The 26,223-nt window shown below is 40.8% G+C and overlaps 1 protein-coding gene and 1 long non-coding RNA gene across 6 annotated transcripts in view; both read right to left on the minus strand.

Annotated features, from left to right (window-relative positions):
- Positions 1 to 26,223, minus strand: part of LOC142991870 (uncharacterized) — a 271,893-nt gene that overhangs the window by 221,200 nt on the left and 24,470 nt on the right. The gene's annotated exons all lie outside the window — the stretch shown is intronic.
- ranbp10 (RAN binding protein 10) lies at positions 903 to 24,523 on the minus strand. Of its 5 annotated transcripts, none has more exons than XM_076142041.1 (15): positions 24,202 to 24,523; positions 17,606 to 17,717; positions 16,035 to 16,087; positions 10,719 to 10,886; positions 10,561 to 10,583; positions 9,330 to 9,514; positions 8,600 to 8,712; positions 8,234 to 8,342; positions 7,396 to 7,544; positions 7,054 to 7,117; positions 6,458 to 6,597; positions 6,184 to 6,332; positions 5,385 to 5,496; positions 3,633 to 3,774; positions 903 to 3,417 (listed from the first exon to the last, which is right to left on the minus strand). In XM_076142041.1, the coding sequence occupies exons 1-14, from the start codon at positions 24,398 to 24,400 to the stop codon at positions 3,644 to 3,646; spliced, it is 1,707 nt and encodes a 568-aa protein (XP_075998156.1). In that variant the 5' UTR covers positions 24,401 to 24,523; the 3' UTR covers positions 903 to 3,417; positions 3,633 to 3,643. The 5 variants fall into 5 exon arrangements, with proteins under 5 accessions (XP_075998156.1, XP_075998155.1, XP_075998154.1 ...); XM_076142040.1 differs by having other exon boundaries at positions 6,458 to 6,615; XM_076142039.1 differs by having other exon boundaries at positions 7,054 to 7,264.

Genomic DNA, 26,223 nt, shown 5'->3' on the forward strand with positions numbered 1-26,223 from the left:
TGGTATCCAGCCTTCTACTGCCCTCCGCTGTCCGAAGCAGCCAAGACCATCCAGCGACCGTGCAAGCAACAAATGTGCCGTAACCTCCAGCTTTCCAGAAGAAAACAGGACATTATAATGAGAACAAGAGACAAACAAAACAAATGCAAGTTTGACACCAAAACCTTCCATTATAGGGGTTTTAAATAAAGGATTGTTATTGTATTAGGCAAAGCAAACCTTTAATTCTTCCTGTATGATTCAACCAACTACACATAGTATAAAAGTAATAATAAAGTATAGTGTCTAAATAAGATTTTTTGGACCAAAATGTGAGATGATACAGAGCACATCTATTTTCCTATAAAATATTTACTTGGGAGATCAATGTGTAAATATTAAACATAACATTTTACAACAGCAATAACAATAATAATAATTCCATCTCACATATCTGTACAACATAAGGCAAATACACGCAAGTCTATTTTCGGGCTAGGTATAAATCAAATTAAATAATAAAAGGAAATGTTCTGCCGAATCAAACTGTACGAGATGGCAAGTGCACATGGAAAACTATCCATATCTGTTGTCTGATGAAAAATAGTCCGACCAAAGTTGAGTCCAAGCCTGTGCACTTGATTGAACATCTAATTCCAAAACAATAAACACTAAGTGGGAACTCAATGACTGGAGACCCTCATGCATATACTGTCTACGAACAGTAACAGCGATGAGCTTCAACCTAACAAGACCTTTCAACCCTATCTACTCTTCCCAGCATGCATTGGTGGGGATGAGACCAGGCAAGTTGCTAATGAATTCAGTGTTAAGTCTCCAGGCCATGTGACTGTGGGGGGAGACGCACATTTTAGCACCATGAAAGAAAACACCAAAGAAAACAATAAACAGGAGACCAGTCGTATGCTTATGGATGTATATTTTAATAAAAATAATTCTGTCAAAATTAAACAGAATACAATATTTCATTTTTTAACATGTTTCCAGTAGATACGTATTTTTTTCAATTATAATTTTTCCTTTTTTTTTATATCATTTTCAAGGTTTAAAAGTCATGCTAAGTAGAGGGTAGCTCATTTCACAAATCTTTTTTGCTAAAACTCAAAAGTCAAAATATCAAATTAAAAGCAAAACGGAAGTCAATTGTGCACAGCTTGTCTGCGATGCCTAATAACATTTATCTGGCCTTTCCACAATACGTGTGTTTTGGCTTCAGAGGCCACCGGCCCATTTCCAAAAAGGTTCACATCTCCCATCTCCTTGTGATAATCACTGATCTGTTCTGGTGCTTCAGCGTCAGATCAGCGGCTATGTCTGCTCAGAAAAAAAGGAAGGTTGCATGGTAACAGTACTGAGACGAACACAAAGGAAAGCTGGGAGGCTCAAAAGTTGTTCTGTCAAATACAAATGTTGGTGTAACAGAAGTCCTTTACAGCTGTAGAAGCTGATTGTGTGTGTATGTGGGTGTGTGTGTGTGGGTGGGTGTTAGAATAGCTCCTATTATAGCAGAACGCCCTTAGAAAAACAGCTTTGTAAAAAGTTCGACCACAAACTCTTTAGTAAACCCCACACCTCATAAACATCTCTAGCATTACATGATTCCATATTTAGTTAACAGACTGAACGGAAACAGGAATATACACTTCAGGTGTGGGCAATGCTACTGTTTGTCAGGCCACATCAAAGCAGTTTGCCACTATTTAGACAATTCAGTCAGACTCATTTTGTTGAACAAATGTGATTGAGAATCAGTCTTTTGATAATCAAAGACAAAAGGAAATGTTCAAAGAAAGATCGAAAGTGTAACTGATAAACTAAGATGTGATGCTGCCATGAACAACCATCTTTTTCCTCTCATCGCTTTGTCCTCTCCTTTCAACGGTCACCTGGATGGGACACCGTCTACTCACTACAAGGCAGTAAACCAAGACAGGCAGGTCAGCATTAAGTGTTATCAATATAGTTACAACACCACATAGAGCAGGAGGGGTGGGGGGACAAGAACGGTTGTATGATGAACAATGTGTAAGTACTGTTCTACACAGACAGATCGAGCTGTTATCCGCTGCCATTCAGTGCTTTGACAATCGTCCACACTGGAATAAATACAACGGCATTTGAAATACGCAGCGCAGCTTGATGGTAGGAAGCAGCTCGGCAGCACATTCTGATAAAGTGAAAAGTTCTCATGCAGCCCACATCTGGTTTGAGAGTCATTTACTATCTATACTATAAACTTAAAACCCTTGGTGTTGTGCTGATAGTTTGACCTGTTTATTTGCAATTGTTAATGGAGATAAAAACCTCCAGAGCACAAGTCAGGGTGTAGAAGATGAAAAAAGCCAGCAGCAGTGGAGATCCTGGGAGAGACTTCACTTCATGCAAACACTCTGCTTGTCCCTCTGCTTTTGACACATTTAGAACAAAACTTCTATGATTTTGGAAGGTTCCTGTGACAAAATATCACCGATTTGAAACTTTCTGATGATAAAAATAAAAATAATTTGGGGGCCTGCTTCAATCCTTCTTATATCTTATGTTGCTACTTTTCTGGATCAGCGTCGACTGCAGCTGATAACCTGCTTTATACGATCGGTGGTGTTTTCGTGCCATTGTTCGCTCACCTGCCTTCATGTATTAAAAATGGTAAAACCATCCACAACATTCGTCCTCAAGTTTCCCATTACTGAATGTATCCTAAAATAATAAAACAGCAGCTTTTGAATGCTACACTGACTCCAACTGCAGGCATATTAGATTGTAAAGTCTCTCACGCTTACTGGTTCTTTACATCTTCTCCTAACTTAAAAGAGACTCAAACAAAGCCTCAACAATTTTATGGCTGTATGTACTTTATCTGCATCTTTAATTTATCTTCTTGCGTTACCGATTCTCCCAAAAGCAGCGTGTGCTCAGTGGGGAGTAACGGTCCACAATGTAGACTTACAGGCAAAAAAAAGAAAGTAACATCCCTCAAATTTGACCTACAGTCCCAGGTCTGAGCTTGTCGTCATAGAAACCAGCTGTGAGTGTTGTGGTCTGTGATACAAGGTGAGCAAAATACTGCTTCATTGGAAATCAAAATCCACCCATTGATACAAAAGAAAAAGAAAAAGAGAGAAAACGAGTGGGAATAAGAATTTGTTTTGTCCAAGATGAGCACAACAAACCAACAAAAAAAGAACTAAAAATGGCTAGATAAACAGAATAATAATTAATTATCTTTAAATAGTGTCACACATTTCTGTATTTGATAATACTAAATTAAAAGGAAGCTTTCTTCTCCGCTCGCCTCTGCTCCTGTCACTGGCTTGGTCTGACGGACAGCCAAACACACCAATCACACGCATGCTTTCCCCCATCGCCATGACAACTACTTGCTGGACACGCCTTCCCTCAGCGCTACTTAACATTAACCTGTGGAGAGACAGATAAAAGTGTAAGCCAAGTAATGAACCATGTGTGTGGTGTGTGGCTGTGTGTGTTTTGCTTTTTGTATGATTGATATAATTGTATTGTGTTTATATAGAACAGACTTACTGGATATAATCTGACAGTCGGATTGGAAACAAATGCGTGGCCTTGAAAAATACAATACAGTTTATTACATACAAGTCATGATCTGGACTCACCTGGACGTGGGCTAGTGCAAAAAGTTGTCTACTCTGGCGAAAGAGCAGGAGCCAGAACGGACCCGGGCCATGAGCTGGACACACTCTGTGGCCTGGCCCAGCGCCAACATAAGGGGAGGCTGCTTAGGCAGGTTCTGGGACTCTGCAACAAAAAAACACCCACAGTAGGTATTGGTGCAACAAGAAATCCTGCTTTATAAACCAGTATAGGACCAGTTAGAGATGCTTTTACATGAGGGCTACATAAGCAAACCGCTTCATAATAATATTTGTCCTTGTGCCTCAGCTGGAGGCAGACCAGACAATCAGTGAAAACCAATTTGAAACGACAAAGTGAAACAAAATACCACCTGTGCTTCAGTGTGATCAGAGAGCTTGTGTCAATAAAACGTAGAACTTTTCTCTGCTTTTGGTTAAACTTCGTTTTTGATCAGACTAATGATTATACTGATAATTGCTCGCAGCTGTTACGAACAGAGAGCGAACAGTCAGGCAGCGAACCTCGCTGTCTGTACCGTTCACCATTTCCACGAACTGACGACACCTAGGAGGGAGGATGCACTGGTGTGAGAGGTGCCCACCAGCATTCAACATTCGTCAATTTGATTGCAAAGCCTTTTGAATTCAGGGGGGAGAGTATCAAGCCTGGGAAACACTTTCCCGTCACAGTCCTGTCATTTCTGGGCCAGCTGTGAAGGAGAGATCAGTTCAACTCACTGCTGTTTGTCATTAGAATCATTTGTGCTTAGAGCTACTTTGTTTGGAGTTCATTCTGATTTTGATAAATGATCGCTGTCCTAGAGCAGACTGTTGTTTTTTGTTTGTTTGTGAATTTGTGTTATTTAGCTTAGTCATCAGTTTCATTGTTTCCATTCATTAAGGTATTGTCCTTTCATCATCAATTGATCATGCCTTTACACACATGGATGAAATTTGGTATTCAGAAACTGTGAAAATTGTTGAAATTAAAAGATCTTTTGAGAAGAATAAAAACCTAATAAACTGCCAGTATCGAGGCTGGAGCATCTCAATTTTAGGTGGGGGGGGTCGAGTGGTAGTGGAAGATGGCTGTATTTTGAAACAGGCAAGGTACTGTGAGATACGAGCAAATTTGCATACCCGGTGCCACTCATTTTTAAACATCAGTTATTCCAGATGGAGATTTTCCCACTTCAAAGGAAGCAGTTTGCTGCATTTTATTCTGCCACACTATTGAAACATTTCCATAGAACTAAAGCTGATAACGGTTTAAAGCAGACATGAAGACAGAATTATTTTTTGTACACTTTGCCCACAGTATGGAGCTAATTGCACATACTGTTTTCAGTTTGTTTGTTGTGTCATGTTCTTACTTTGGAAATTGGAGAGCATCTATTGGGTCATCAATGTAGTCTGGCAGACTGATTAATACTTAGTTTCATTTAAAGTTATGATGATTTGCTTTGAAAAAAGTTAGGACCAAATAAATGCATTATAAAAAAGAATTTTGCATTATGAATAATGCAAAATATTAAAATACGGGAAATATAAGGTTTTAATTTTAATTTGCCATCAATTGAGATAGTTTAATATACTGATTCAACAGTTCCAATATACAGTATTTACTGCAAATTCTAATTCAAATAATAATAGTGATAATAATAATTATGATGCACCTCCGGTCATAAACCTCAATCCCCAGTTTAGAAAAGAGCACATGGTATCTAGTGTATTAGTGTAATATTGTGTGTGTATGTGTGTTTTGCCGTTTACCCAGTATGGCGCTGTTGAGTGCTGAGCAGAGTGATTCTCTCTGTGTGGGATCTAACTGCTGACCTACTGGGCAGTTCCATGGATCCGAGTATGCGAGCAGGCTAAATGCATCCTAGAAAGAAAGGAGGACATGAAGACAATACATAACAACAGCTCAGTGTTTAAGACATTATTTAGACAAGGTAAGACTTAATTCAACATTGAAGAAATGACATCAGCAACATCTTCTAACTTTTTCAAGACAGCAGAATGGTGGGTTGCGGTATCTTAAAATCTTAAACCATTAACGAAAAGTAGACTAGAAATCCAGGATGCCGACATAACGCTAAAAGTGAACATTCATTTTACAAGGCAGATGGAATGGAACGCACTGCGGGCATCAGTAATTAACTTGGACTCTATCAGTGAGAAATCTTATACGATGGGGGACTCTTTTGTTGCGAAGCAGGTCGAGCCAATGTGAATTTAACACAAGATTGTAATGAAATCAGCTAATTGTGTGCAATTAACAGAGCCATTCTGTGGAGCCTTTATCAGACTGTACTGTTAGACAGAGAGTGTTTTGTCTCTAATAAGACTGCAAGACGATCAGACGACACAGCTTGCAGTTCAAAGTAATTCTATCCTTCCTCTGTGAGCCGTGGACATGTGCTGGTCTGTGTGTGAGGCCTGCAGTGTGTGCAAGAACGTTGCACCCAGGGTTTAAACTGCTGATGGAATCTCTTCAACCCAGTTCTGGCATTGTTTCAAAGTTGTTGTGGAACAGCTGTTTGCTGAGTGCAAGTGTGTGTGCGTGTACCTGTAACATCTTCTTGTGCGTGGCATTCTTGCCATACTCGCGACACAGCTGTTCTTGGAGCGCCTGCAGTTCTCTTCCAAACTGGATCATCCTCTCTGTGGCGGCCTGGTTCCCTCCACAAAGCTGTCTGCTTTTGCTGCAACCATCATCTAATGGCAACAGGCACACACAGGAACACGCACACATATTTAAAGTGGCTGAAACCGACATCTTGAAGCTGGATGTAATGACGCATGTGATGAGTGTGTTAATGTTGTGGTTCTCCGATTGTTACCTGTTACAACATTTGCGAGACTGTTGTCATCCTGCTGCAGGATCTCTTCATGTTTGTAAGTGCCGTTCATAATCCTAGCTGAGGAGCCCTCTGTCACCCCGTTGGAGTAATGTTCTGCTTCGATCTCCATCTCACTGTCACTGCACACACACACACAACTCACATCAATACAGAGGCACTCATTATTTTGTCAATTCATTCTGTTTCCAGACTTGTATCTGTGCACTCAGCGGTCTCAAACTTCTGTATTTCCTTAATTTCATTACCTGTTTTGATGACTGAGCCTGTTTTTGTCAATTACATGTCTCTAAAAACCACTTAGATTTTCCTTTTATGTCGAAAGTTGAAAACAAGTAAATAAAAATGTATTTATTAAAAAAAGGAGGATAATACTGAACAGAGGTCACCATTTTCAAACGTTTTACAACCTCTGCCTTGTTTTCATAGTTTTGGGCATTATTACTTATGATTACAAGAGCCCTTTACTCATCAATTACATTGCTGACATCTAAAGACATGATGACTCTGCTAGGGCACAGCACAATAGGTCAAATTTGAGGCAGAAAAACTCAACTAAAATCACTGGCCCTTGTTACCTGGTTTCCTGGGTGCTGTTAGCGCTGTGTGGCTGGCTCTTGGTGGAGTCTGATGAGTTGGACTCTGTGTAGTTGACAGAGGAAGGGGAGGAGGAGGTGGAGGAAGAGGCTGAAGAGGATGCACTGGGGTATTTGATGCTGCCAGTGCCGCTGTGGCTCTTTGACTTGTTGGGGGGAGTCACCCCATTACTACAGGTAGGGCTGTCTGCTCCTGCACGGGGGTGGTGGAGGGAGCACACGTGTACACATACAGACAACCAAGCAAATACACACAAGCAGAGGTGACACACAAACATTTTGGAGAACCTACAATTGACAGGCTGAGTGTTTGTGTGTGTGTACCTCCGGCGTGCAGGTGTGTATTGCTGCCTCCATGGTGGGGGCTGACGCTGGGTGAGCCGGGGTAGCTGTCCTGGGACTTTGGAGAGCGAACAGTCAGGCAGCGAACCTCACTGTCTGTACCGTTCACCATTTCCACGAACTGACGACACCTAGGAGGGAGGATGCACTGGTGTGAGAGGTGCCCACCAGCATTCAACATTCGTCAGTTTGATTGCAAAGCCTTTTGTATTCAGGGGGGAAGAGTATCAAGCCTGGGAAACACTTTCCCGTCACAGTCCCGTCATTTCTGGGCCAGCTGTGAAGGAGAGATCAGTTCAACTCACTGCTGTTTGTCATTAGAATCATTTGTGCTTAGAGCTACTTTGTTTGGAGTTCATTCTGATTGTGATACATGATCGCTGTGCTAGAGCAGACTGTTGTTTTTTGTTTGTTTGTGAATTTGTGTTATTTAGCTTAGTCATCAGTTTCATTGTTTCCATTCATTAAGGTATTGTCCTTTCATCATCAATTGATCATGCCTTTACACACATGGATGAAATTTGGTATTCAGAAACTGTGAAAATTGTTGAAATTAAAAGATCTTTTGAGAAGAATAAAAACCTAATAAACTGCAGGTTTCGAGGCTGGAGCACCTCAATTTTAGGTGGGGGGGGTCGAGTGGTAGTGGAAGATGGCTGTATTTTTAAACAGGCAAGGTACTGTGAGATACGAGCAAATTTGCATATGCCCGGTGGCACTGCTGGAGAGCATGGAGTGCTCTTCTGACAACAACAGCAAAGAGGAAGTACAGTTTACAACTATTACTACTACTACTATTTATTGCCACCTATGAACTTACTTTAACATGAACAGTAGGTTGGGGTTGTGATCTAGCAGGCCGGGATAAAGCTGTTGAGTGGCTTCTATGGCCTCCCCTACCCGTCCTGCCAGCACCAGCTTCTGTATTCCTATGAGGCAAAGGGAACGTGATGTTATTTATATTGCCCATGCCCATGCTATGCAAGCAATAATTCATAGAGGACTATATGCATATGGCAGCGGAGTGCAACCTAAATGTATGCAAAATGGATCATTGGGGACAAACAATAACTACCAACTCTTGTTCGAGACATGTCCTCTTTGAAAATGCGGACAGAAAGACATCTGGTGATAACAACAGTACACACTTCAACTCAAAATGTGGAATCGAATTTGTTTGGCTCACTCTGTCTGTTCTTTATAGAGGTTTGATCCTCTTGTATCATGGTCTCTGTGGCCCTGGCGAAGGCTGTTGCGGTGGCACAGTACCCATGATGCACTAGGTAGCTGGACACCATACTAAAGACAAAACGTGACAACATGATGAACAGATTAAAAAAAAGGAAATGGGGACTTGCATGGTCCCAATCACACAAAAATCTGAAGAGAATCCTGACACCATAACTGTACCGGATCTTATTCTGGTTATCAATGTAACAATATTAGCATACACAGTGTTGGTCGTAACTTAGCATTATCTAAAGAAGAAGAATGACATATGAAAACAAATTTACCAACAATGACACGGCCAAGTTTATTACTGAATGATCCCACTGCCCACCACCTTTACTTCCTAAAGGGAATTGAAGATTCTATTGAATGTGCTACAGCAAAACAGTCACACTACCGTATACGTCATATACTGAAAACATCATTTCTTCTACATAAAGCTTTAAAAAGTTTTGAAGTCCTTTTTTTATAAGATGTCAAGCTTCTACAGGATACATTTTCATGCCTTTCAGATCACGATGCGGTGCGTCATCAAAATATTATCCTGTGCGACTGACTCATAGGTATATGTCCATATGTGTGTGTGTGTGTGTGTGTGTGAGTGAGTGAGTGAGTGAGTGAGTGAGTGAGTGAGTGAGTGAGTGAGTGAGTGAGTGAGTGAGTGAGTGAGTGATCATGAATCTTACTTCTGCAGGACTGCCTGCCACTCCCCCAGCCTCTCTCCTATGGGGAAACGGGCGATCATGCCATGGATCTTGGCCCGCCACTCGCTCATGTAGTCCTCAATGTCGAAGACAAATGGCTGCTGGCCGAAGTTAGCGTCTACAATCTCACCTGGGGTCTGAAGCCCCACGGTGGGGTACAAGTTTGGCTGGTAGATAGTAAAGATAAAGTATTCATGTCAAAGTAAAGTCTTACATGGGCGTCAGTTTCAAACAGTGGTGTAAAGTATAAAAATGTAAATAGTTTGCTACAGTACTTATGTTTCTTCAGAAAAATGTTCTACACTACAAATCCAACATAAGCAACAAGGCCAGTTTAAAATGGAAAATGGGACATCATCATGACCATCATCAGAAAGCGCCGCAGCTGCAGCTTTACTGACTGCAAGAGATAAGTACGAACAACCAACAAATGTTAAGTAGCCGATTCCGCCAAACTATCAACACATATGGGAACACCTCAATACATATGGGGATATTCAGAAAGCCACCATCTGACCTGAAGATGCACACTGAGGGAAGTTAATGTCTCCATAAAGTGACAAACTGTGATGAGGGAGCGAGGGAATTCTGGTTAAACTGCATTTTACTGTTGATACTCAAGTACTTAGTAGTATTTGTTGTCAATTCAATACTTTTGATACTTACATCAAATTGACATCAGATACTTAATTACTTAATTTGACACCCGCCACTGGCTTCAAGAGGCGTAAGTGTTGCTTCCCTCAGTGTTTTGAGCATCTTTCCGTTATATTGAGTACACGTACTGACGCATGGCACAACATATAAATTACCTCTGAACTACCCCTTCTTTAAATTACAGTTATTGGATGTCAACACCTGGTTTTCTAGTAATAAAACCGTGAAAATGTAGGAGTTTGTTCCAGACACTGTGGACATTAGACCGCCAAAATAAGCTGCAGTCATATATGAATCTGCAGTTGGTCTGGTATGATAAGGTTCATGTTGGTTCTGTATCTAGTATAAGCAGACAGTAATCTGTGCTGTACATCTGCCAACATAAAGCAAAGGAGTTTGTACATTTTCCTCAGAATCTTTCTCCTAACGCAAGGATTAGGCCAAAGGGACTGAGGCAGTGCTAGAGGACCAGAAATCACATGTATCAATAACACTACAGCAATAAAAGATAGAGTAAGGAAAGGATATTGTGCTGCAGCAATGTGATGATACTTACAGGGAGGTCCGTGAAGGCAACACCTGTGGGGTGGAAGAATCAACAGTTGATGTTGGCGAACTTCTTGAACATAAATGATGTTCTCAGGCAAGATATAAAGTGTATCTGGACTTAAATTACACATTTCCATGTTAATCTACATGTGTCTATATACATACCTAAGCTGATGCCATTTTTGGTGTAAAAGCAAGTGTTGTTGATGAGGTTCACACAGCAGCCGATCACATCACCGGTGGTGAATGTCGGGCCGTATGGTTGGCCAGTCCCGGAGGAGCAGAAGGAGTGGCCGTCATCTCCGTGGTAACCGTATGAATGCTTGTCCCATCCTAAAATGGGACAGAAGAGGGATAGGTTTGTGTTTATTATTCTAGATGTAACTTTAACAAAGAAATGGAACAATTCTGTGTAAGTTTGTTTTCTAAAAGAAAATACTGATACATTTTCAAGTTGTTTCTCAGTATCATTCTGGTTTCTTATTCATTTATTCACATCAGGTGGGAGGTGCCCAGTAGAAACATTTTGATTCAGCAGTCACTGGAGGAGGGAGAGAGTTACTCATTCACGTCTGTTGCTCACATTTTCCCATCTGACTACCGCTGCCTCCAGGGTGTCTCGTGAAAATCCACACACTCTGTTTGTGAAAATTTACTCTAGCTGTGGCGTGTTCTGCAGTGCCATGGGTGACCACCAGGAGGATCTGGTCTATGTAAAGAAACTGGTGAGTCACTGGCAGCCCACAGCAGGGCATGAGGCAGAGCAGAGGACAGCACAGGGAAGGGGAGATTTCATGTTTGACTTATTCAGCTCCTTTTTCTAGCTCATACTGATGCACATCTGTGTCACTGATCCACGTATTCAATCGCCCACCAACCCCGCCGCTCTTTTACTAGATGATATTCGCTGCATTTTATGAAACAAGGAAACAACAAGCCCCCTAAAACACACCATTAATTACAGCACCTGCATGAACTTCAACCAGGAAATATGGCTTTGAACTTCACATCAAAGATCATTTTGCAAATTGGATTTTCATTTCCTTTAAAACTGCGATTTCATAAAATAAAGCAAACACAAGGTCATGAGTGCACAGCATTCTTTACAACCCCAATATCAGACTTTGCTCCAAAAAGCTGAAATACATCAGTAGCATAAGAGGAAGGCCGATGTTGTAGTTGACTATTATTGAGTTATATTGGATCAATGCTGTGTTATTTCCAGACCTGTATTAGATTCCCTACAAATACTGTCATATACTGTGCCCATACAATAGTGACTGGACAAAATGTCTTCGCAATTGGAAACTCATTTACAGTGATTGGAACGGATGTGACCCCCTTGTGTCTGCGCTGATTGACTTTTGCAGGAATTTCTCTCCCTGATCTAGCAGAGATGCTTTACATCGTTCAGCTTCAGCCTGCTGCTCCATTGGTGTCTCGTCTCCATCACAGCCTGTCCATCACTGACAAAAAGGTAACGTAGGGTACACGCAGGCTAAGGGCAAACTGAAATATACACTTGTTTCAATGCATAAATGAGTATTTTTGTGTTTAGCAAAGGATTAACCTGTCCAACTGTGTTGATGTTTGTAAAGAAGCTGGTTCCTATTCCTTTATACTGTTCTCAATGTATTTTCTGCATGTGTATATGTTTGTGTGTGTGTGCGCTGAGGTATTAGATTAATCTGCTGACAGGGATATTGCCTCTAAAGCCAGGCTCACTGCTCCTACATGCTAATGAAATGGGCAGGGCTCCACAGCAGGATCAGACACAGAGGTCAGCTTTGAAGAACATTGTACTATTAAGAGACGGACACACACACACACACAGAGAGACGTGGATGCATGTTTAGTAAACATGGGCAGATGGACTTAAATGTTTCCACAGAGACAGAGTCATATACTACCCAGACAAAGATGAGCGGAGATGAACTCGCTCAAATGCAATCAGCCGAGGACACACACACACACAAACACACACATCATCACATGGAGTCAGTCAGAGGTAAGGCAATCAGCAGTAATCTGTCTATCAGAACTACAGATCGTCTTTACTGGAATCATAGCAACCAAAAATGTTTTTGTAACTAATGTGCGCGCAGGCTTTCAAAACCCAGCCATCCATAAAGCCTTGTTCCACACTATTCCACTGGTGTGTGTGGCATTTGACACCAGTGATTCAAGAAGAGAGGAGAATGAATGATCTGTGTGTGTGTGTGTGTGTGTGTGTGTGTGTGTGTGTGTGTGTGTGTGTGTGTGTGTGTGTGTGTGTGTGTGTGTGTGTGTGTGTGTGTGTGTGTAGAATCTAGAGGCTGAACTGCCTGGATGAGTCCATGACATTCCACAATCCTGGTCCACCGGACAGATCAGACAAGGCCTAGAGACCACAGCAGATCTGATCAGATACACTGCAGATTTATGAACACTGTGTTCCTTCCTATGTTTCATCAGACATCCCTGAAACATTTGCAAATTTCATACGTTTGTGTCTGCGTGTTTGTTTGCTCTGACTGTGCTGAGGCCGGGTGAGTGAGGAGAACTATGGCGCAAAAAGAGAAAATCTTTAAAAGCAGGAAGGAAAGAACGACTGGTTTCTTTTCCTGTTGTTTAATTTCAATTCCTATTATGAAATTACAAAATAACAACATGTGTGACAGCATGGACACAACTTTAATAAACCACAGTCACTGAATTGTTATGTTTCTGAAGACAAAGCCTGAGTTAACCATCAAACTGTCGTCATGATTGCACCTAAACACCTAAATCTTGATGGTGAACAGGCTCCTAGTCCCACACAGAGACAAATTGGAAAGACAAATTGGAAAAGCACGGTATCACATATGAATGATAATTTTTGGCCAGCAAAGCTTGGAAAAAAGCAGCAATGAAAGCTGGCTAATAAGGGCTAATGTTATCTTTGGAATGTTGGTGACCAGATAGATTCTTGTTTGGTCTTAGGGTTAGGGCTGCTTCCATTTGTATTTGTCTAAGAGATCAATGGTGGATATACTGAGAATATGTGAAGTGTAATCCTATCGTAACACTTGTGGTGTTGTCTAAGAGACATTGGGAGATAGGAAAATACCACCTGATAGATTTAGCAGTAAAAATGCTTTACTGTCTTTGGCATAGGTCAGATTGGGGTTTGTGAAAAAAGTTGGTCATTCGGTTTGACCACACGCACTGTCATTAGTCACATCCATATGCCTGCCTGGTGATATGCCCGGACATGTTCTTCTGCAACTGTCTGGCTTTTCCGACAGAATCAACATCCAGTTACTGAGGCACTTTCAAGTTCATTTGTCATATGCACCTTAAAATACAGGGTCATACTGTACATTGAAATTCTTTGTGACGTCGCAACAACAGCAGCATATTGAAATTTGTGCAATTTGTGCAAAGAACTAAGCATTAAAGAAATGGAATTAAAGTGCAGCCAAGACTGAATAACAACAGAATAAAAAAAATATACAGACTATTACAAATAAATAAATCTAAAGTGGCATGAGTGCCAATGATAACAGACTGCAAAGTGATAATATAGTGCTCAACTGCTCGTGCTCTCATCCACAAATCTCACACATCTTGGCACATCTCCAGCTACTTGCATACTTGTCACTTTCCACAATCCATTTCCTTTGAGGTGACCGAGTCTCTTCACTCCACAAACTCAAACAACAATCCATCCACCTAGCCATCATCTCTCTCAGTGGTTCCCAAGGTGGGGGGCGTAGAGGTATTGCAGGGTAATACACCGTTAAGACTAATTCCACTGTCAAGATGATTTGTCACTTTGTAATTTCTTTTGTTTTGTAAAATAATAAGTTGCAGAATTATAAATTGCAATGTGTAAAATAAATTCCAGTGGAGTTTGAATATTTTCCCATATACAAAAGGGGGGCCCTGCAGAAAACGCTTGGGAGCGACTGATCTAGCTGAAATCCTCTGTATGAATACAATTACCTACAGGCCTGAATTAAAAATTAAAAACACATACTGCATGTAAAATGTAAAATGCACTAAATATTTTGTCATCTATGCTGTAATGTGAAAAGGGACATATTATACAGATTGATTTTATTTCGATCAATGGGCCTATTTTTGAACCCTCTTCAATGCTTTAGTGTGCAAAAAACAAACTGGTCCACTTCTATTTCTAAACAGAAGATAAACTTGGCCTGCACCCAAATTGTTTCACTGTTCTGATCAGCCGGCCAGCACGACTGAGTTGTGTATAAATTCATGACGTTTCAAGATGATATTACACAAGTAAAGAACTAATCAACTATGAAGTCTTACTTGAGGCATCTCGACAGACGTAAACCTTTCATTTTCAACACATACTTAATGGAATTCTCCAAAAGCACAATATGTTCACTTTCAGGTTCAAGTAAATATATTCAGACTTTGTCAATGGAGTGGCTCATGGCTAATTAGAGGAGTTCAGGGTCAATGTGCAGGCCAGCCCTTTGAGAGCCGTCCAGCTGACTTTCCTATATGCAGCCACAACGAACAAAAGGAAACGTGCTACGGGATGTTTTTCTCCCAGCTTGCTAAAGCGCTGGTGCAACTGGACTGAAGAGTGTCTGAAGTTCTGGCTACGGTCCAACAAACCAATGTTATCACTGGGCATTGAGAGAGTATTCACCATATACCCTGTTCACACTATGTAACCTTATGAATCCTTACTTGATCCTGCACGTCAGCATCTCCGATCCTCCCTCTCCTCCTCAGCCACTGAAACTCTCATCCACGCATAAATCACCTCAACACTGAACTATTGCAACAACATCCTTATTGACAACATCCACAGAAATACTCAATAAAATGATTATTTTTTCATTCAGAACATCGCCCGTCTGATCACCCAATGCCGCACCAGAGACCCACATCACCCCTGTACTTCAAAACCTCCGCTGGCTCCCTGTCACTGACAAACAATCCACTTGAAACTGCTACTTACCATTTAACAAAGCCCTCCACAACCTGGATCCCTCTTACGCACTCCCTCCTGGCTTTCCACCCCTGGATCTCTCTCTCCCCAAACACAGAGACTCTAGATCACTCCCCTGTTTCAATACATCCCTCAAAATGCACCTTTTTAAAATTGCTTCTGTTTGATCACCTTAACTCCTTCATTTCTATGTATCATACTTGCTTGATTGCTTTCTTTCCCTCATTTTACCGTTATCTCGATTGTTGTATTTTTCATCTGTATGTTAAGTGTTTGAGAATTTGGAAAAGCGCTAAACAAATCAAATTTAATAATATTATTAGTATTCATCCCAACTCACTGACAGCTAATGACACACTCTCTCTCTGCTAATGTTCCGCCATTAATAACACATGTCCACATCACCCACTCTACCATCCTTAAAATTCATTCCGGCATCAGTCTATCTAATGAAAAGTATATCAGTCCATGTATCTTTCTTCCTATCTATTATCGTAAGCTGATGTCACCCTGTTGTTACTCACCAGGCAGTCTGTTCATGTTGACTCCCTGGGCGGACAGGCCAATGCCCATGTACCTGCACCAGCAACAGGAAAAGACATTTAGTATGCATTCATCAACCAGAACCAGGGTCATTTGAGATTATCAGGCAAAAAAACAAAAGTAGAAATGATTGCATATATTATATTCTGTAGCCTGGATATGCAAATGGAATTGTGCAGAATGAATTGCCATCAGGAGACTCGTGATCAAAAAAGTGCCAGTAAGAGTTAAAGCTCTGGGGTCAACCGTGACATCATCAGTATAAGTAGTTGGCCTGAATCCGCTTTACTCAGTCGAAAGTGGCATCAATATAGTCAGCTTAATGTTTTTGGCTCGGCTCGCCTTGGTGCAGGCTGAGTTCATCACCCAGATCACTGCAATGCATTTTACAGTGTATTTCTGTTTGTATGTTATTATGTACTTCTGTGCTTTCCAACAGTACAGCTTCTGTCTTCCTCTAAAAATTAATTAAATGTCTATTTTCTAGCGTCTGTAAACTGTGAATTCAATATGTCGTCGAGTACAGCGACACAGGTAAGTTTACCATGCAGTGATTCTCCTGTTACTCAGTGGCTTTAGACAAGTCGGTTCATACGACATTCCTAGTTACAGCTACAGCAGTGGTTACACGTACACATAAACACACACCCACGTGCAGTAAGAGTTGTCCATTACCACCATGGGTTTGTTCTGTTCATACTGAGCTGTTCATCTGGAACTGGTGAGTGTTAACAGCACATTATGTAACTTGAGACTTGTACAGGGGGGTTGGAAGGATGGAGGAGAGGAGTTTCTGTTCCAATGCGTAGTACAGGTCAACAACTGAGCTCTGAAAGGTAGAAATCTTAGCACCTGCACAAGTGCACTGGTCAACAGCCTGATCAATGGAAGGATGAATTCATTCTGGAGATTTTTCTGGGCAATCAGCACTGACAATGATGGTTGAGATTTCCAGAATGCTTGGCGATGAATCCTATCACCATCTTATCCTTACAAAATGTCATAACCTCATATAGTTCTTTTGAAAATCGTAGCATTCTGGAGATTTTAGTCATCACATACCTGGCCTGTTAAATCCAAATGTATCTTCTTCATTGCCAAATGTCACATGAGAACAATGACACATTTGTATCTAACTAAACAGCAGCTTTTAGAGGCTTTTCCATGTGTACCTGACCTATTGACCTGGCGAGTTAAAGATCTGAAGAATTCTACAACTTCCAAAAAAGAAATGTCACTGGCCTTGTTCACACATAACTGACCAGAAAATCATGACTGGTCAGTTATGTATCACTTTCACGACACTTTTTGTATCACACCTACAGAGACCCAGATGAACATGATGTCACACACACACACACACATGACATCAGCTCAAAAACTTAAATAATAGTGAAGTGAAAAGAAACATTGAAACAGAAGAGTTTCTTTAGAGTGAATTGGAATTAAAAACTTAAATACTTTTGCGATTAGTCAAAACTGTCCGCCAGGCAATAAGAAAGGAAGCTCTGGAATCTACACAAGCATGTAGTAGTTTGTAGTATATGCTTACCCATCTCGTCCTTTGCTGACAATCTTGACTTCAAAATAGTAGATCCCACAGGCAGCAGGGATTGGGTGTGTGGCACGCACGGATGCTGCATCTTTGTGGTTCTTACCATGACCTGGAAAAAGAAAAATACATCTTGAATAAGCAAAAAGTGGCAACAACAACAACATGATTTCAGGGTAAGTGTGAACTCTTCAGTACTTAGAAGTGAGGCTAAATCAGTTCAAGCAGTACAATGAAAGCTGACACCCATCCAATTATTTTGCTGGGGTATCTTATCACCTTAAAATTCATTATCACTGCCACCATCCTGTCAAGTCCAAGTTTATTTGTAAAGTCCAATATATCACATACAACGTCTCAAAGGGCTTTACAGGCCAATAACAACAAACAGTTCCTGACCCAGCCCACAGCTTTTTTAGGAAGACAAGGAAAAACTGCCCAGAAGTGAGGTGGAAGGGAGCGCCGTGAGGGCCGGTAGTGAATCATCATCATTGTCATTATTTTTATGATGACACATTCCACCTACATGATCTACTAATAACTGAACTTATGCAGAGATTTATAATAAAATGTATTGATTACTCAGACAGATGACACAGATTTGGCTAAAATGAATGTTAAACACTCTCTAAATTTTTAATACTGTTGCTGTCGGCTCATTTTCCAGTTTGTCCATTAGGTTAGAACAAGACATGAATTGTGCAACATCATATCTTTTTTCTGTTTGTACTTATGTAAACAACGAGGTCACAGGTCACATGTATGGTGTCTGGAGTCTGGACCAATTACATGCGAGCACAGTCAGCCATTACTATCTGTCATTCTATATTCAGATTGGTGCTTGTGCAACCCCCGCCTTCTTCATGGGGGATCAGAGGGGGAAGGGGGCGAGCAAAAAGAGAGAGAGAGGCCTTCACACAGTCAGTAGTGTGTTGTATAACCGCAGTCTAAGTTCTACGCTATACATGTGCATGTCTTATTGTTACACATATTCACAGCACTGGCAAGCTTAGAGATCTTTACTCTGATACATAACTGTGCGTTATGGAGGCGCGTGTCTTTGTGTGAATGATGTGTTTAGTGTCTGTAACCTTACACGGAGCAGCTGACTGTCAATAGACACTTTTAGGTTATTGCTGCGTGTGAGAGCAAGAGAGTTGGGAAGCTCTAGCCTTTTACAAGGCCCATATAGTAAAGTACACAAACTGACTGAATTAGTTCCCCTGGACCCACAATATGCTTTACTTGACTGCAGTTCCCATTTCATTCAATTATCACCTTTCTGGTTTGTAAACTGACAACCCACACAGTTGATTGATTATATCATCCCATTATGTAGACAGTGTTTTTGAAATGGAGGATAAAAGCCATGGTATATAATGTGAAACTTCCTGAAATGCATTAAGCTTAATCATAACACAACTCTCAGCAAAGTGCCACCATCCACACCATGCTGACAAACTCTACAACTTTACAAAGGAAAGATTACTAGATGTAGTAGTGGATGCACACTTATCCGTATCTGCCCCTTTTGCCGCCAGCACAAGCAAATGGGAGCACATGCAAAACACCCACTTGTCAGTGAGAACAGCGTACACAATCCTGAACTCAGAGCCTTCTGTAAAAGAATTTGCTAAACATGATTTATTCAAATTATATTCAAACCTCTCTGGCCATTTCAGTGCCATTAACAAATCACTGAGACAGAAAATGTGTGCATCAACAAATAGAAACATTCATTAGCGAAGGGAGAAAAAAATGGTTGTGGTAAAAAACATTGTTGAGTGTTTGCGTATGATTGTTAAGTCTGATGGTTGCTGCAACATTCATGCAGTCTATTTTTAGCTACTGTCCTCTGTAGGTCAACAGGTTTCTTTACGACTGCACAGATGCATACATGGGAGAAATGGCTGCTAGGTTTCCACACCCTCCGAATGCAACCACACACACACACACACACGCCAAACCTATGCTGTCACATCGGTTGAAAATACTGTATCTACAGTATGCACACAACTGAGATGATTCTACAAACGCACGATGACTAACAGTGGTCTAAGTGGCATTCTAGATAACTGTCTCATCAGAAGTGGTGATCTTAACTGGATAAACACATCTGAATTACCCAATCAGGTTTGATTAGAGCAGGGACAAATGAAACCTACCCTGTGCTGTGGGACATGATGATGTTGGACAGTATGTCACCAAATACAGTGACAGAATGAACTGCAACATGAGTGCAGAAATCATTTAGTCCTTTTATTGAAGTATCACTGTCTGCTGACAAACACTAATGCTGCTACAACGTCATACATTTCATGTTGCGGCAGCTAATGGATATCAGCAGAGGTCAGTCAAGGAACAATCAAAGATCAACATCTTGTTCTTAAAGCTAACCACAATGAGACCTTAATTCATAACTGGTCATTATTACCCACTAGCTGGGGAAAGCTAAGTCAATTCAACAACAACAACAGGGAAAATATGTCCTCCCCCAACAGAGCAGCAGAGGCTGAACAGAGATCAGACAATGAAGTGAGATTGTGGAGGAATTACAGGATAAAACTACGTCCAAGCAAAAGTTCAACACCAACAAAACATTGGATTCACTGTATGAATAACTGGCCTTCAAAGTACTATATAAAATGAGATTGGGCCTTTTCCCCTAAACCTAACCTTCCTCATGTTCAGTGAACCCTCTCGTAGCATCTTCCCCTTGATATTTCACCCACTTGACCCCATTACCCCTAATCCCAGCTAGATCTCTCCCTCCTCCACCCTGAAGTATCAGTAACGCGAGCAAATTCACTTAAAATCCCCTCATGTAACATGACGTGCTGTGGCATCATTTATGACTCTCAAAGAAGTGTGTGTGTGTGTCAAGTAAAAAGTAAGAACACAAGTAAAACTGAAATGAAAAGCACCCAATGTACATGCCAGACCCCTGAACAATATTTCTGCCAAGAAAGGAGGCAATTTGTAGGAATGGTGCTCCTTGCAGCTCCGCCCGCCCGCTCTCTAGTTATAGTAGCAGGAGTATGATAGGTAATAATGTGTGAAAAAACATTTTTTATTGTATATTGTATTTTTACAATACAATATACATACAGTATATACTTATGTGTGCTATCCTGCATACCACAAATTGGACAGGAAAGTATGACTTTTCTCAAAGCAAATCCAGTGCATATTTGCCTGTAGTGGCTCATTTTGAGCATTAGTAGATGAAGATGTACTCCCAAAACAGCAAAATAAGTGCTATAAAGTGGGTTGAGCTTAGGATATTAATCTTTTCAGATAATACTGTTTTGCGTACGTCATGGGAAGTACAGAATGCTTCCAGTGCACCAAGGAAGAAGACACAAGGGATATAAAACCCTAAAATGGTACAGGCAATGGAGATATGATCACCCTCGTCCAAAGAAATAGATTTGCTTTTGTTTCACCTTCACAGCTCACATACTCAATTTGTCCCCGCATCTTGTAGAACTCACACAAAGATTTATTTTCTTGTTTTGAGAAACACCATGGATTGTGATGGGTTAAGGAAACGACGAAACGACTTTTCAGTCATTCAAACAAAAAAAGGAAAAAGGAATGAACTAGGAGCAGCATTAGGCAACCGGTCAGACCCCACAATTAAAACGAATTCTTTAAAGCTACGTTAAGATAAATTTCTGACACCAAGTCAAATGACTCCATGTATTTCATGTTCTATTACTGAACATATATTACTGACGTTAGCATTCCCGTTTGCGGCTCTTTACACCTTTCAGTCACAAGTAGCCAACAGACTGGTGAGACGGGCAAACAACTAGCACGCAAAAGGCAGACATTTTTCTCAGAAGATGCATACCAAACACAGAGGCTATGGCGGCAAATATTGAAATTTGAATATACAAGTTGCCACAGTTGTAGGCATGACACAATGTTCACAAACTAGAGCTTTATTTTTACATAGCTTTAATATCCCAAATATCCTATAATTGTATGCGCAATGTCATGTAAAATGTTTGCTTCAATAAAAACAAATAGCAACAAACTAAAGCTACAGGTTTTTTTTTTAGATCACACACGATATTGGGATAATAAGTCTGCTATTAATGTAATATCACACATTTCCTGGCAGATATTTTGTAATATATTCACCTGCCAGAGAGACCTGCCAGCATATGGACAGCTAATGTGACAGGTAATGTGACAGCACAAGGCTGTGACCTACATCACATCTTGGGGAGGATTGTACTGTGAACCTGTTGTGATAAGGATCAGCACCTTCAGGGGACACACTGGAAAACAGTGGATGATTGTTCCAAGAGTGAGAATAAAATCCAGTGTAAAATTAACTGGTAGAGTGAAGTGGGCTACAGCCACACTTCTTACTGAGTTGCACCTGTATGGTAAAGAAGAAGCCTGGAGGCTTTTGATCTACATTCTAACCTTCAACTGGCCACAAACTTTAATATTGATGGGTGATTAGCCAATACATCTTCACCAATTTGAAATGAAACAGAGGGGTGATATGAAGGCCCTTAAAAGCTGTTCCGGTTTTGTCTTGGTGAGGTCGATTATATCAGGTATATACTGTACATAAACTCACACATTGTTTGTGAGACAACAAACTCATCTGTGCATCAGAATGAATCATAATTTTATGAATCACAGAAATGTAGATTTTAGAGATCAATTGTTAGAAACAGAGAGAATATGTTTCTGTGTTTCAGGGTTGCTGTTGTTTACATGTTTATGTGTAATAAGTGGGTGAACTATTCTGTGTTGGTGCAAAACAGAAACTATGTAGACAATGTGGCCTTGAATAGAGAAAATTGGCACACTGGTCGAAATAGCATCAAAACCACCAGGGTGATAGAACAGAGCAGGAGCAAACTGATTAGAAGGACTGAAATCATCATACACACTCCTGAATGAGGTCTATTTATATTCCATCGCTGAGCAATTGTGCATCGTCACTCAATCTTTGCAAATCTCATACAGATCAAGGTGAAATTACTAACAGTACAGTATAAAATGTGTTATCTTAAGACTGTACATGGGTCCATTTTTCATAAGTGTTTCCAGAAAGAATGCAGAGATATGGTTATAATCGACTACTTAGAGTAGAAGAGGAAACATCAGAACTAGGAGTCTACTTCAACATGACATTTAACAGGAATCAAAATGGAGCACAAGGAGAAGAAACAAAGCATTATTAGCAGTTACATCATTAAGTGTGATCTATTAAATCACTATACCCATCAACCGGGGAGCCAGACAGTTATACATCCAACAATCTATGAGCTGAGAGATGAGAGATGAGATGAGTGTGGATCTACATTTAAACAAGCACAGTTCAAACTAAAACAGGGGGGCAATACCGCAAGTGTCGTGGTCTATTGTTTCTTATTCAATCACATAAAGGATTTACCAGCCTGGTTCAGTATGTAAGACTGGGGGGGGGGGGCCTAACATGTCGAAAAAACCGATGCAAAAGAACTTCACACAGATGTCACCTTGTTTTGATTTAGGAGTAAGCTAAATAACCTAATCCATCTGAAATGCCCCGCAGCTCATACCGACAGGTTTTAGTGATCGGAATAGGCGATTAACTCCCAACTGCCTGACGAACAAAGTTGCTGTTGTTGTTAAAAAGCCAGAATTACAACCAGATTGGTACATTTGGCCTAAAGTCTCTGCGCAGAGGCCTCCTCCCTGGGAGCAGCTGTTGAAACAGAGCAATCGGGCTACCGGAGGTTAGAGCTGGAGCCTGTTGTTGTGGGCTCACATAGATATGAATGGAGTGGAACCGGTTGGTCCCAGGCTGGAAAATGATTTACGAATTCTGGAATGGACTCTAGAACGATGCCATTGAAGTCACGCGAGAAAACGCGACACAATGCCATTTTATCCTGTTTTGGTGCTGACTCTAACCAAATATATCAATTGTTTCATTCGCCACGTTCAATGTGACATTGGAACAGTTTAATAACCAGTTTTGCTGATGACAAACTACATATCCCACTGCTTCGAACGCTATTAGGCACAAGGCAAAGCTAGCAGGTTAGCCACCAGGCTAGATACTGTGTGTGCTCAGGAGATGGCTTGCTGCTATTAGCTAGCTGCAGTTTGTTAAATACCATTAGTTAGCGTGTTGTCTGTTGCTCGTAAATGTTTCCCCTGCCACATTTCCCCTCAAACTACGGTGAAATGCCATATGTCTGGCTAAGTTACTGCAAATAAACAACGCAATAAGCGGCAAATAAACAAACAAACGAAGGCCGTGTTGTTGAAGGTGAATTTCAGTGACAAACTATCAGGTTGAACGAGTTCAGTATCACCCATTAGGGCATTCCTCTGCTCATTTGAGAAGCAAAGCAAGGTTACATGACTGAGGAGGCAGCTCAGACTAGATTTACCAGGACCCTAGAGTGCACACACACACGCATACACACATAGAGACAGCGTACATAATCGCATACAGTGTGTGCGGGTGTGTTAGAGAGACCCCGTCCGCAGCAGCAGCAGTGACAGATTTGAGCAGAGACGGTTCGCTCTTGTGAACACATTGAGAGACGTTAGGGCTGATGCAGCTCGCTAACCTTTGTAATGGACCCGCAGGTTGTTCTGTGACAGCCCAATGTAGCTGTATTTATCCTTGGGGCTCCAGGATCGGGGTAAAGGGGTCTCTTCCTCGTTCACGGCCGGGTAGAGCCGTTTCAGCCGCTCGTTCAGTTCGTGCTCCTGGTAATTAAAAGCAGGGTCCCCTAACGGCAGGCCTCCCGCTCCAAGCTCTGCCATGTTCGGCTTGATGGTGTATATCTTATTGTTTGTTGGTCTCTATCCAAACCTCTGTGTCAGTCCGCTGTTCGCTGAGAGTGAGAGGGACTGAAGGGAGAAAAGAGCAGTGGTGTGACATCCCCGGATAAGCAGCAGTGTGTTGTACTGTCGGCTGGCGCGGCTGTTATGGGTATTGTAGTCCAACTGCGTATCCATTCTCACGGTATTGATTCTATAAAGGACTACAGAGCTCCACAATGCCTTCCCTGGTTTAGGATTTCCACTTGGAAGGGCGTCTAGGAAATGTAGTTCTACTTTTTAATTCATCGCCACTGCCTTTTAATATGCTATTACTAGTCTGTAGTGGCCCATCTTGCTTCTTCTTCAGTATTAATGTGTCACTTCTTGGGTGAGCCAGGCAAGGTGTTTAAGACTTGACAACTTTCCTTACAATGTTTAACTACAAAACACACAATTGAAAATGTTGCTTACAAAGGTGTCAAGGCAACAGAGGTACTTAGATAAAGAACAGTGTTGTCATCCAAACTAACGAAGTCGGAACAGTGATGTCATCCAAACCAAGAACGTGATGTCATCCTTAAATATTACTAAATATAGGTCCTATTTGGCTCATTATGTATCTACAACGTTAACTGGATCCTTGGGATACTAGAATATTTTAGCAGTTATTGTATGGACCTTGACCAATGAACTCAAAATGAACTAAATTCCCAGGTACTATTTCTCTGTTTAGATTGTTTTTGCTGTTGTTTAATTGTTTGTGTTTGATTTAGCATTTTACAGATTAGCCAAATTCAGGTGTGCTAACCTGAACAAGAGTTTGTGCCTAGCATATCTTAACTGGATAAACACACCTGATACAAAGTATAGACTGGTACCTTGTTAAATCAGCATAACCTTCCTCTCCTCAAGAGTCTTCAAGATCTTTTATTTCTAAGCTGCTGAAATTAACGAGGAATACTTTATACATTTAATAATTTAAATTAATTGTGAGGATATTTAATTTCGAATATTCGGTTTGTAATACTACTAATAAAAACGTGTGTTTTATACACACAGCATACTGTATAATGTGGTATCGGCTATTCCTGCTATGGTCTGCATAATGTTTAATGCAAATTAATGTTGATATTTGATTTTAATAATATTATTATCAATAATAAAAGTTGTAGTAGTACTAGTAGTAAATATGCGCTGCCATTGTATTAAGTACACAAAAAAATGTCTTACATTCAAGTCAGGTCAGTCGTAGTTTTGGCTATTTGACACATCGAAATAGTGGTAGAATTGTACTTTGCCACTCTTTGCCATAATTTTAAAGTGTGCCATTTTTATAATTCGCAAACGCCTACTTTTGAAAACTAGTCAGGCACGCCGCAGTCTACTAAGGGGTCCTCTTATGTTGCCTGTCCACGTTACCTTGGAAACCACTCTTATCACAGCCGGAAGCGGCCATGGTGAATATGATGTGATATACGACAGTACGAGGTACAGACGAACTGCATTTAAATCATCATATTAACACAAGTTATTTTCACGTCATTTTTGATCTGAGCACACAGGATTACAGAGTGCAAATGGCAGAGGAAGGGCGAGAAAAACAAAGTGCTGCTACTGCCCAAGTATTTACAGCGAAAACGGTAAACAAAGCAGGCAAGAAGGACGGAATTCCACTTCTGCGCCCATAATTTATTCAGGATGGTGTAATTGATAATTGATTGATTTTCAGGTAGTGTCTTATATTACTTATCTGAAATCACAGTCATTAATAAGAGCTAATTACCTCTTATATTAATAATCTAATAATATGTAGAAGTTTACAC

Source organism: Genypterus blacodes, unplaced genomic scaffold (genome assembly GCF_046128005.1).
Source record: "Genypterus blacodes isolate CSIRO-AG114 ecotype Tasmania unplaced genomic scaffold, CSIRO-AGI_Gbla_v1 ptg000021l_1, whole genome shotgun sequence".
Taxonomy (NCBI): Eukaryota; Metazoa; Chordata; class Actinopteri; order Ophidiiformes; family Ophidiidae; genus Genypterus; species Genypterus blacodes.

Excerpts from the sequence above, each read along its gene's own strand:
- ranbp10 (XM_076142038.1), bottom strand. The coding sequence starts at position 24,400 with ATGGCAGAGCTTGGAGCGGGAGGCCTGCCGTTAGGGGACCCTGCTTTT. Across the intron at positions 5,497-6,183 it reads CGCACAAGAAGATGTTACAG|GATGCATTTAGCCTGCTCGC; the intron begins GTACACGCACAC and ends CTTTCTTTCTAG. Across the intron at positions 3,775-5,384 it reads ACTCAACAGCGCCATACTGG|AGTCCCAGAACCTGCCTAAG; the intron begins GTAAACGGCAAA and ends TTTTTGTTGCAG.